A 12805-nucleotide genomic window follows, 5' to 3' on the forward strand; every position below is an offset into this window, starting at 1 on the left:
TGAAGCAGCAGTTTTAATGAAGAAATGTTTGGCAGAAAAGTTATTTTTATTTGAATTTTTAAGCTGCTGACAGGAAGTGACACAGATAAAGGTAAACTTCCACAGCAGTTCAACTCATTTCCCATGGACTTAACATGGTCGGCACGGCAACAGTTTAAAATTGTTTGCCTTCATCTATGTCACTTCCTGTCAGTGTCCAACAAGGAAGTGACACTATAAACATCACAACAATGGCCAAACTAGAGAAAGCTGGGGACAATCTTTAGCAAAATCTTATATATAATTGTTTAATTTAGGAACATCAAAGCATAGATTTTCATTCATCATTATTAGAAAACTGGTCATCTTACAAAAGAAGCCTTGAATTAAGATCAATCGCATGCATATAAAAGGTGATTACTATTTTGTCTACCCTAAAATGTGCACAGGCTATAGTATGTACACAGTTTAGCTTTCATATTTTGCCCTCTACTGTTTGTTTCACTGCACTATGTCCCAAATGCAGTGAAATTGACAATAAACGCACCGCTAGTGTTGAACTTTGGAACTTTTAACTTGCCATAACAGCATTATTATTATTATCTTTAATGAAATTGTAAAACTCCGATCAACACACCGCCCTTATCACCACATAAAACTGTCAGAATCAGAAAAACACGAAACTCACACTTATCACTGCCATGCGCGAGCTCCCTCTAGCGGCGGACGTGGAGTAACACAACAACACAAGTCAAACATGGCGGCGCCAACTTCTGTCTCTGCATGTCCTTCTCTACCTCTGTTTTGAAGCTGTAAAACTTGATTATACGCTTTATCTGAAGGACTGACTTGGACACTGCGGGTAGGCAAAAGTGAAAAGGAGCTTTATTTGATATAGCCTGTTAATGTATCTTTATTTCGCCGTAAAGAGCAGCTACATTTCATGAAGCTAATAGCCACCCTCTTTTATAGCAAATACACATCCTCACTCGGTTTGTCTAAAGATAGCGGATATTCATTCTGTGGTTGTATTTGTTGGAGAAGTGGGCTTAATGTTCACTATTAATGCGTCAGTGTTAGATTAAGTCGTTTATTCGAAGCTTCAAATCTACATCTTGTGCCTCCTCAAGAGTTCTTATGGATAATTTTTTCCACTTGTTGACGTCATCACATGGAGCTCGTGCGCCCAGACAGCTTCATCGGGCTCGTTTTAATCATTTCACTGGTCAAACTGCCTCCACTTTTATTTGATACCTGCTAGAAGACAGCTATATTCCTTAGTTGTCCTTTTTTCTTTGGAAGACTTTTTACAGCCAGAATATGTCCGGGAAATTCCACAGTTACCATGGAGATCCGCCATCTTTGCAGCTGTTAGCATACACTGACTAACATTAGCTAAAAACAGTATAAAAAGTGGAGAAAAAAGTCGTGGAACAACTTCTTTAGCTGCTGAGTTACTGCTGGTAAATACATCTAACACACTGTGGTGTCATTTAAAAAAAAAAACTTTGTAAAGCCAAACTGATGATTCCCAATTCCCACTAGCAAAGTCAGGTCTGAGAAGAGATATGAGTATTTTATTCTTTTTATGATTGAAATCTTGGGTGAAACTGTTTGGGAAAAAAATGTGTTTTGGTTTGGTATGAAAACTGGGGAGAAGTTGTCATGGATCAAGCGTGTGGGTTTATTTGACATGTGCACATGGACAGACATTTTGCACAGGTTGCACAAAGATGCTCTGTCGGTCTAGAGTCAGGACACAGTATTTATACAGACTGTATAAGGTCATAGGATCAGAGTGGACCAGTGATGTAACAGGTCAGAGTAGTCTCAAATTGTCGAGATGCAAAGATGAAATGCACAGATACAGCAGATACATAAGACGCCATAGATTAGATGACTGGTTATTTAGAAGGAACAAATGACCTAATGCTCACTGAATATAGGTCACTGTATGTAATGGTCAAATATCCATAAAGCATCATGTGACATGATGAGAGGAATAGAGAGTTAATAGTCCAGATTTCTATGACAAAACATAGTTTTAACCTCTTAACCCCCACCTGAATTGAGCACATTTTCACCAGTTTTGCTTTACTTAAATCTAAGAAGAAGAAAAATATAGAAAAAAGTGTAAAAATAGCAACAAAAATGAGACGAAAACAAGGATGAAAATGCAACAAAAGAGCGACAAAAAAGTGACGAAAAAGTGACAAAAATGTGTGATGACAACAGTAGAACAAAGCCACAAAAACACAATAAAAAAGTGACAAAAATGCAACAAAATAGCCACAAATGAGCAACAGAAAAGTGACGAAAACGTGAGGAAAATCAGTTTTGTAGGTCTTCGCTTTTTCATTACACTGGCCTAGGCTGTGACCTATAGGATTTGGGTAAAGCGGAACTGGAGAAAATGCACTTGGTTCGGGCTGTAACTAATTGACTCTTTTGTCCTTCAGGGTCATGTCCCGGTTGGCGGTGGTCAGCGGAGGCTCTCGGGGCATTGGGAGGGCTGTGTCCCGGCTCCTGGCTCAGGAGGGATGCAGAGTGGTGGTCCTGTCCCGGAGCAAAGACACTGCTCTGGAGACCGTGGCCTCTTTACCTGGAGGTACCTCTACAAACATGTACAATACAAGAAAACCACCACCTGGACATGTTTTGGTGATGGGGGTTCTGGGTTGATACATTATAGCCAAATTATTTTCAACTGAACCTGCATGTCTTGTATTTCCCCAACAATGCATAGCTGAAAAGGTTGTGTGTTTTGTTTCCTCAGATGGACATGTTTCTTTTCGCTGTGATGTCTCCAAGGAACACGACATACAGAAAACATTTCAACAAATTCAGAAAAACTTTGGGAATATTACCTTCCTGGTGAATTCAGCTGGCATCAATGTGTAAGTGTGAACATTGACAGACACGACTTAAACAGCAGCAGAGTTCCTAAAGGAGTGTCTTGTTTTGTGTCCCTGTTTTCTCCAGAGATGCTTTGTTACTGAGGACCCGCCCCGAGGACATGGTCTCCGTGCTCCACACGAACCTGCTGGGCTCCATGTTGACCTGCAGGGCGGCGCTGAAGAGCATGCTACAAACCAACGATGCAGCTATAGTCAATATAGGTACTGCCTGTTACCGACTGTGAACACAAGAGGGCAGCACAGACTCAGGGAGTTTTTATGGGGATGTCCTGTACAAGGTTGAGAAGCAAGTCCATTTTATGACACCAGTTTGATAGACTGAAGAAGCATATGGCTATAAGTGAACAACTAGATGTATAACAACACTATACAAGGTCAAAACATGGGTAACATAGGTAACACTTACATGAAAATGCCTCACACTACGATTTGAGAAACGCTGTACTGTCAAGTACATGAACTTAAAGAGAATAGATACAAGATGGTCATTTTATGTTCACTACTGCCACCTCAGGTCTTATGCGTAACTACACCATCTATATTAAGCTCGTGCATGACGGCAATTCGGACCCGAAGTAACAACTTTTTGAGTGACAGTGCAGGATTTTAGAGGCAGTTGTGGTGAATCAGTCTGAGCTAATTCTACACATTAGGACAAGGCTGGCGAGGGAGAGGAGATTACTTAGTTGTAACATTTTTAAACTCCGTGTTGTCCCTTTAAGTAACCTTTTGAAGTAACTGTACCTTTGCCTACTTTTTTCATGCAGTACTTTTTACTTCTACTTGAGTAATTTCATGAATGAATAATCTGTATTCTTACTTAAGTAAAAATAGGAACAAAATAGGAAAAAAATTCATTTTGATGCATAAAATAGATGTTTTGTTACATTTTTTTTTTTACATCTTTACAATTTTCCCTTTATTTCATGTTTTACTCATAAATGATGTCACAACTGAAACAAACTTTTACTCTCAAACAGTTACTCATTTTTTCCAAGGTCTTTTTTACTCTTACTTGAGTTATGACTCACCGCTGACAATAACCTGCACACCTTTTATTACACGTTTACAGATACATTCGTCCGCATCTAATTTTTTTTCTCACGTTTCCCAATAGAGTTTTTTATCAACTTTGCGTAAACAGTCAGCAACGTCTTAAACAGTGTCAAAAAGTCACTGAGAGACCCGCAGATTTTGACATCTCCGGAATTTAACATTTTAAAATCCTCATTATTGAATCATGTTGTCCCTGAATACTTAGCGATTTCAACAACACAATCTCTCTCTACCGTTGTCCTGACACTCATTTGGATGCATGTTTCTCACAGGTTCGGTCGTGGGCCTCAAAGGTAACGCGGGTCAGAGCGTGTACAGCGCCAGTAAAGCCGGACTGGAGGGCTTCACCCGCTCTCTGGCCAAAGAAGTCGCCTCTCGCAACATCAGGGTCAACCTCCTCGCTCCAGGTATAACTAAATCTTTACCGCCGGGTTTGAGATCACGCTCTTTAAACATGTTTTAGAATCAGAATCAGAATAGTTTTTATTGCCATTGCTTGTAAACAGCTTCACAAACTAGGAATTTTATAATAATACAGATAGTTTAGATAAAAATAAGCTATAAAACTTTAAACTATAAGGCTTTAGGGACATGCATAAGAATATTGAAATAGATAAGATAAAAAGTAAGAGGTAAAATATGGTAGACGACAACAATTGACATAGAACAACAGGATTGGATTTACATATGATGCATAAAGTGATAAAAAAAAGTGATAGCAGTGGATCTAAGTGCGGACATACCACATAGTGCAATAGAGCAGATCATAGTCTGTACTGAATTATTAAGTCTCTTTATCGTTCATGAGTCTGACGGCGGTGGAGAAAAAACTGTTCAAGTGGCGGGATCTCTGGGTCTTGATGGACCGTAGCCTCCTGCCTGAGGGGAGAGGGGTGAATAGTCTGTGTCCAGGGTGAGAAGGGTCAGTAGTGATCTGACCCACATGCCTCCGGGTCCTGGAGTTGAGCAGGTCTTGGAGAGATGGGAGCTCACAGCCTATCACCTTCTCAGCAGCAGCACAATGCGCTGCAGTCGATGCTTGTCCCGGTCTGTAGCGCCGGGGAACCACACGGTGATGGAGGAGGTGAGGATGGACTCGATGATGGCCGTGTAGAACTGCACCAGCATCTTGTTCGGCAGCTTAAGTTTCCTCAGCTGCCGTAGGAAGAACACCCGCTGCTGGGCTTTCTTGATGAGGGAGCTGATGGTTGGCTCCCATTTGAGGTTCTGGGTAATGGTGGTGCCCAAGAGGAGGAGTCCACAATGGAGATGGGGGTGGGAGAGTCTGTCAGGGCGAGGGGGGATGGTGGGGCTGTGTCTCTCCTGAAGTCCATGATCATCTCCACTGTCTTCTTACACTATTTATTGTGGATAATTTCCTCAGGTTTCATCCGCACTGACATGACGGCTGCGGTGTCTGAGGACAAGTTGCGCTCCGTCCCACTGGGCAGGTTTGGGGAGCCCGAGGAAGTGGCTAAAGCAGCACTTTTCCTGTTGGAGTCTCCTTACGTCACGGGACAGGTGCTGGTGGTGGACGGAGGGCTTCATCTCGCAATGTAAAGGACCTCTGATTTTCTACGTCCGATTTTTTTAAGAAAAAGTTTAAAATTGAAGACTGTGGATTACAAACATTGTTTCGCACTCCCATTATGAATAACTGTACATTTTATCATCTAAAACTGCAGACTCCATAAAGCATATTCTTTTTATCCGGACTGTTTTGGCCCATTTAACGCGTTCCTATTTTGTGACAGCGGAGTATTGGCTGTAGGCTTTGCTCCCAGAGGAGAGCCCCTTAACGCGGGCCTGTCCCACCTCGAGAGGGGCCCAGCGTGTCGGCCACAGCTGGAGGAAATTAAAGGTAGCGCAGGAGCGTGGGCCGGGGGCATATTTTTAGATTGGGGAATGTTTTTGAGTGTCCGGTTACGGCTCCGGAACGGAGAGTGTGGACTGATGAGGTCACGGAGTCTGTCTCTTAATTTTACAAAAATGTCAGAAAACTAGGACAGTGAATTATTCTGTTGAACTAGATCAAATCACCTGTTAAAGTATTGTACTTTTAAACCCAGTAATACTGTACAGTCAAAGAGTGTGCCGAGTAATGAAGAGAGAAAGAATGAAGAAGCACTTTGAGTTTTTTAATTGTATGTTTATGCACATTATTGATTATTATCTGCATCTAAAACCCACTTTAAGGCTTAAAGTGAATATTACAGGTTTTAAAGCTTTTGAAAATGCGACTTATTTAGCTTGATAAAGTTGATATTATTGAGTATTTGACATTTCAGTGACCCGGCGGATGGTTGCGTGGTTAGCATACTTTACTTTTCGCCTTTACTTACCATCCTAATGGCCCTAATGGACGCTCCAGGATCAATTGTTTTTAGGTTTTCACTTCCGGATTGAGCCGCATCCATGGTTACATATGCGTTCCATTCTGAAAACCTACCAGAAACCCTAAAGAAATAAAGTGTATCGATAGATACAGACGGCATCTTTGGTATCGCCCATATATGGTCATGTTTGAAAACAGTTAAGGGGGAAAACAATTTGGAGAAAAATCTAAACTTTCGAGAGTTACCCGGGAGAAGCTCGGAGTAGAGTCGCTGCTCCTTCACGTCGAAAGGAGCAGCTGAGGTGGCTCGGGCATCTGTTCCGGATGCCTCCTGGTCACCAGGCATGTCCTAGTGGGACAAGGCCTCGGGGTCCCCCCAGAACAGCTGGAGGAGGTGTGTGTGGACCGGGAGGTCTGGGCATCTCTGCTGAGACTGCTGAGACTGCTGCCCCCGCGACCCGGCCCCAGATAAAGTGGAAGAAAATGGATGGATGGCTAACATGATGCTACACGATAGCTAGCGCTAGCTACGACTGCCTTTTTTTCCCCACTTCTGCTGAACAATCTGCTGTGTAAAAAATATCCATATGGACCCGATATAGACTTGACTTCATTTGTATCTGATAAATAAGTTCATTTTCCATCAGAAAATGGCTAAAAAGTGTGGAAAATTGTGTTTCCTTAAAGATTCTGAAGTCACGCCCATTCTACGATGCGATGCCGTCTGTATTTATAGGAGCCACCGATATGGAAAGTAAAGGGGCTAAACTAACCACCCATAAAGTCACTGGGTCACTGAAATGTACTATACACACTAATATTAACTTTTTTTTTTACATAAAAAGTTGCGTCATGTACCTTTATTATAATTGTGTTAACTATGCTTTAGCAAAAAGTGTGTCTAATGTGCCATATGAACTTTGAAGCCACACTGCGTAACATTTCACCTAATAAACTGAATACAATTCAAGCATTTATTTCTTTGCAGGTGTTTTATTGGAGATACATAGCTTATGAACAAGTGTTTTTACTGTCAGTGGACTCACCTCTTCTCAGACTCGCATCATTGCCTCGATAGAGATATCACTGCTTTAACCACAGGTAGCCAAACATTAGGTCCTCTTCTTTTGATAAACAGTCCTGGTCCTTAGGAGCATGTTTTGTGTTGTTGCCATAGCAATATAATCATCTGGAATATACTGCAGAGTGGCTGTAAAACCTGCTGCTTTTTTTTTTTCTACTCTTCTTATCGTTTTAAATCACAAAAACAGGACAGTCTGTCTCTGAAGCCTTTATTAACTTTCATATCCCTAAAATAACATCAGGAGGACAATCAATTTACAGGCGTCGATGGCATAAAAATGTGCAAATGTGTAACTTTGAGCCGACACAGGGGAAGATGCCCACTTTGTCAAATGTTACAGATGTGACCAAAATAGATAGACATATATACGACACTGCGCTGAAGTTTTAACTCGTTTTTTTGTGTACTTTTTCATACATTCTTACACCTGGCATTGCCTTTTCATACCCTTTATGAAACATGTTAAACCTTTAAGCACAGTACCATATTGTTTACCTCTTCACCCCATTCATAGAGCCACAACGCTGTCTTAAAAACAAAGGGGAAGCCGTTTGGCACCACTGCGTGTCCGTGAAAGAAGACATATTTGCATTGTTAGTGATGTAAGGCAGTATGTATACAGTTACAAAAATACAGAAATGATTGTGAACAAAAGCTAGCGGATATAAGTTACTTTTTATGGGAAAGTAAGTTGTCTTTTTTTTGTCTTTTTTTACATACAAAAATAAAATGGTGACGTGACAGGCAAACATTCACGGCAGCCGTCGTCGAGTGTCAGTTCACACCGAGAAAAACAGGAAGGGGGGGGGAAAAATCATCATCGTTTTGCACCTTTCTCCCACATATTTCCAACATACCATTGTCAAATATTAGCTTTCGACGTCCGTTGCAAAAACATGCCACTTCTTTCCACTTGACCCGACCAAATACTTAACACAACCTTAAAAATCTCTCGCAATAATCCATTCTCCAATCACTTATCGCTTTCTTGTAAATACTACATAAAGATCCTGGTACTTTTTAAGGCCCTGCCTCCTTTATCAAATGCTACTGTGTGACCTAGTGCTGACACTACTATATGCTGGTGTGCTACTTCAAATGCTACACAATATCTGCTCTGCTCTTCTCCCTCGTCTTGTTATGAATCCATGTTTAATACGTGGTTGCTGGTGATCTCGACATGAAAAGGTTTTCGCAAATGGCACCATATATAGACCTGCTGCTGTAATATTGGAAATCGGATAGGCACTTGAAGGGGCAACCTTTTGTAGTTGCTTGATAAGGTCCAGTTAAGAGTAAGGCTTAGGGAGACTGTAAAATAAAATACTATATATCATCAGTATAAACATTTGAAAACCCCATTCACTTTGTCGTTCTCAGCAGTCCTTTTTTGACAAAATTACTTCAGCACTCGCCTCTCGTCGCAGTAAAAGTATCTGAGGAGCGAGTGCAGGGCGCGGGGCAGTTTTTTCTTTTCTTTCTGGTGTCTTTCATGGTGTCGCAGCTCTACAGGTCGTCGCTCTCGATCAGACCACCAGGGGGCAGTGGAGAGGACTCGGGGAAAAAGGCGGCCTTCACGTCCAGGCCTCTCTCCGTCAGGGCGGCGTAGCGGCTCGTCGAGGGGCGCACTTTCTTGGGCTTCGGGAGGTTGGGCTGCTGCCACTGAGCTGCAGGCACATTTAATACACGTTTAGGACTAGTTCATAACAGTTAATCAATAAATGTTGCAGATGGCGAAAAGGTTCATCCTCAGTGTTTAGTTGTGAGTCCCGGATTCAACAAATTGCTTTTTGCTGCAATACTGTCTAATAAAGCCTACTGGCCAAAGAATCTTCTATTGGGAATAGGATTAAATAACTCTTACCAGGTATAATTTTCCAGTAAGCATTTTCATTGTAATAATATAATACATTATTCCTAGTTGCCATGGTATTTCCATCCTATTACTGTTATTATTACTGTGTTATTAAGTGCAACAAAATATATTTGTGTCTGGGTGGCTTTTAATTAGTTTCTATATCACTAAAGCAGAATAACTACCTCTATGTAACATGTAAAATAATGCAAATGTATTTATTCCTCCTCAACTATGTACATTGTGCTGGCAGCTGGAATCATAGATATATATATAAAGGCTAGATGTCTCATGGCAGAGTCACTTCGGGCATAACGGGCGGCCATCTTGCCACAGGGAAGCTTTCTGACGAGCTCAAGTAAGTGAGCGATCAGCACAAACACAAATCCTCTTATCTCGCTGAAAAACGGTTTGGTTACGTTATTAACGTGGCTATAATTCTGAATGCTGAACATGTTGAAATAAATATTTTACTTTTTATTCATCTGTATGCAGTGTCAAAGATACAGACGGCATCTCGTCATAGAAGGGGGCGTGGCTTCGCCGAGGGGGAGAATAGAATCTTTAGAGAAACACAATTTTCCACTCTTTTTTTGCCATTTTCTGTTGTAATATGAACTTATTTATCACACAAATAAAGTCAAGTGTAAATCGGGCCCATATGGATATTTTCTCAGAGCAGATTGTTCAGTAGAAGTGAAAAAAACGGCAGTTGTAGCAAGCGCGAGCTGACCGTTAGCATTAGCCCCATGCTAACATGTAGTATCAAGCTAGCATTTTCCATTATTCATGTATTTATGGGCTGTTGAACCACTTTGCTCCTCCCCATGTCTTTGTATCTTTATTTAGTAGAAACTATGTTCATATTTCAGCATTTGTTTCAGTAGTTTTTTAATAATTAGAGAAGATTTACATTTTTTCTAAATTGTTTTCCCCCTTAACTGTTTTTAAAAATGACCATATATGGGCGATTCCAGAGATGCCGTCTGTATCTATACCTACATCTCTGAGGTTTATAACAAACCAAACCGTTTGAAATCGGTAGAAAATTGAGCAAGTCATGGTTATTTAAAAGTACATGCACCATAAAACACAATGTTATGAGTGAGCGAGATCCCTGTGGCAAGATGGCCGCCGTGTGCGGACGTCGCCCTCCATTGGCCAGCAGCGTGTATGAGACATCTAGCCTTTATATCTATGGCTGGAACCAACAACAGCTACTTTGGGTTTGAGGAGGGTTAACACCAACTCAGCTCAATTTTATTACTGGACTTGACAAACCAATAGCCAGGAGTTCTTTTGTTTTTTATATAGTATCTAAAACCCTCAGTCCGACTAGACTCGTATTAATGTGCATAAACCCAGTACTCACTGTTGACGTCGAGGCGCGCTGTGCTGGAGACGATCCCTGCATCGTTCTTGGCGGAGACTGTGTACCAGCCCGCGTCCTCCTTCATAGCCGGCTGGATGATCATGCACAGGTACCCGCAGTTATCCTGGTGCATGCTGGGACAAAAACAAAATACATTAATAGATATTTATTAAATCCTTCTGATTTGGATAGTATTTCTCTCTGTCTTTTGTTCATTCATTGTGTGTTAAGGACAAGAAATGATTATTAGAAATAAACAGCAGTATTATTAAGTAGTAACATTATTGGAATATTGTTTAAACAGTCCTCTTGTGTTCAGTCTGTACCTGATTCTTTCCGTGTTGTGGGTGAAGGACTCGTTCTCTCGTTTCCAGAAGATCTGAGGATACGGGACTCCGGTGACGCGGCACTCCAGGCGGACCGGGTGACCCTCGGCCACACTCGTGTTCTGCAGCTTCTCCACGAACGAAGGGGCTTTGTGCATCTCTTTGGCTATGGACACAAACATTTAATTTAAAAAATATAATTTCAATCATTAATGTTCTTTCAAGGTTTAAGGGTTCTTCAACAAAAAGTAAATTTAGTAAAAAATTTTAGCATTGGTTCAGGTAAAGCCTTGAAAATCCCTGAAATCGGTGGCCTGTGCTACCCCTGGCCACCCTCACGCCCCTGTTAATTTTGAGATTAAGTTAAAAAAATAAATAAAGAGGGTTTCTGTCATCTGCCACCTATTTAATTTCTGAATTTGTCATGTGTACCTGCCACGATGAGCTCCAGGTTGAAGGAGTTCTGCCCCGCTCTGTTGCTGGCGATGCAGGTGTAGATCCCTGCGTCTCGGCTGGTCACGGGTTCGATGACCAGGGAGTGCACCCCGTTCTCTCTCACCAGCATCTTATGGGCCGAGTCCGGGCGGATAATCTGACCGTTCAGCTGCCACACCAGGTCCGGTGTCGGCAAACCACTCACCTGCGGAAAAAGAAAACAACCAATCAGTGTTTGTAAATGGGAAATGCCAGACTTTTTCTTAAGGGCTTGTTCGGGAACTAGGATGAACTTTTACTAAACTTTCTTTTACATTCATTTATTTATTATTTTCTGTGTAAATCTTTTCATAGATTGTAAACACTGATGGTGGTCGGGAGAGCTTACCCGGAGGCAAGAGCTGTTGCCATAGCTACGATAAACAAATAATTGTTGTTGGATGTATCAGATAATACTTGAATATACAGTCCCTGCTGTTCATACGGTTCTCTCTCAAATATTCAACAGGATGACATTTTAAAGCTGTAACTTAACACTTATGATTAGAGGTCGACCAATACGAGCGATCGCGATGTCGTCACATCCGTTGGCCGTGGTAGGCATTTTACATTTTCATATTTGATAAACATTTTATTAAAATCCTATAATCAGCAAAAACAATGTCCATAAACAGGCACTGCTTCTCTTGCGCTGTAACAGATCTATCATTTTATAAAACCGAGTTAGAGGCCTGTATGCATCAGCTGCCTACCAAACATCCGGCGAAAATTCCGGAAGTAAACAATAACAGCGATCGCTCGTATATGGGTTTTTCTAAGGCCGATTTTGGGGGATTTTTATTGGCCGATTTTTGACCAACATTTTCGGCCGATTTTTCCAAATACCTGGTCTTTATAAAAACATAAATACTTGACCACTCCAGCAGAGGTAAAAAAATTTTTTTTTTACTTCAGGGGAATCAATCATAGTTTCTGTCCCAGTCTGGATTAATTGCCATTAGCATTAGCATACTGTTGCTAGTCAGGACGTTTTGTGCAGCAATAAAAAGTAAAACTGCGGAGGTTAAAGCAGTACTAAGTAACTCTTCCCTCTAGAGGCCATAAGCGCAACTGCAGGTGTAGTAGCAAGTTACGATTTTTTAACTTATTAATTGTCTTGGAGAGTAAATATTACGCTGACAGGAAAGGCGAAGGGAGAGAGGGTTACTGTGCATCCAATTATACAATGGAAATATTTTTTTTCACTCAAACCTGGCTGTAAATACTATTTAAAGTGACGTTAGCCCGCAGTTAGCTTTGCCCGTTAGCATGTTAGCTTCTTCTTCGTGATTCCATTAGTGTGTATTGCTTTCTCCGCACCGGTGGCAGTCAAGTTGCAAACATGGTTTTCTGGTCAGAGACACCAGGGGGAGATGAAAGACCCTCCAATCATCCCATAAACACTT

The 12805-nt window shown here is 41.3% G+C and overlaps 2 protein-coding genes across 3 annotated transcripts in view; one reads left to right on the forward strand and one right to left on the reverse strand.

Moving 5' to 3' along the window:
• Positions 1-711: 711 nt before the first annotated feature.
• On the forward strand, positions 712-5630 carry cbr4 (carbonyl reductase 4). Its single transcript, XM_079575161.1, has 6 exons — positions 712-841; positions 2439-2587; positions 2756-2876; positions 2962-3098; positions 4226-4360; positions 5338-5630. Exons 2-6 carry the CDS (start codon positions 2443-2445, stop codon positions 5511-5513), a joined length of 714 nt encoding a protein of 237 aa, XP_079431287.1. The 5' UTR covers positions 712-841; positions 2439-2442; the 3' UTR covers positions 5514-5630.
• Positions 5631-8063: 2433 nt separating this feature from the next.
• The window catches only part of palld (palladin, cytoskeletal associated protein), a 110651-nt gene continuing 105909 nt past the window's right edge, over positions 8064-12805 (reverse strand). For both annotated transcript variants that reach the window (XM_079574855.1, XM_079574856.1), the window contains 4 exons: positions 11358-11565; positions 10926-11091; positions 10600-10733; positions 8064-9039 (listed from right to left, as the gene is read on the reverse strand). In XM_079574855.1, coding sequence (XP_079430981.1) covers positions 8879-9039; positions 10600-10733; positions 10926-11091; positions 11358-11565 — 669 coding nt within the window. In that variant the 3' untranslated portion in view covers positions 8064-8878. The remainder of the gene's footprint in view (positions 9040-10599; positions 10734-10925; positions 11092-11357; positions 11566-12805) is intronic.

Source organism: Gobius niger (assembly GCF_951799975.1).
Source record: "Gobius niger genome assembly, chromosome: 17".
In the NCBI taxonomy this organism is placed as follows: Eukaryota; Metazoa; Chordata; class Actinopteri; order Gobiiformes; family Gobiidae; genus Gobius; species Gobius niger.

Coding starts and splice junctions, on each gene's coding strand:
- cbr4 (XM_079575161.1), top strand. CDS start 2,443: ATGTCCCGGTTGGCGGTGGTCAGCGGAGGCTCTCGGGGCATTGGGAGG. Junction 2,588..2,755: donor CGTGGCCTCTTTACCTGGAG/GTACCTCTACAA, acceptor TTGTTTCCTCAG/ATGGACATGTTTCTTTTCGC. Junction 3,099..4,225: donor TGCAGCTATAGTCAATATAG/GTACTGCCTGTT, acceptor TGTTTCTCACAG/GTTCGGTCGTGGGCCTCAAA.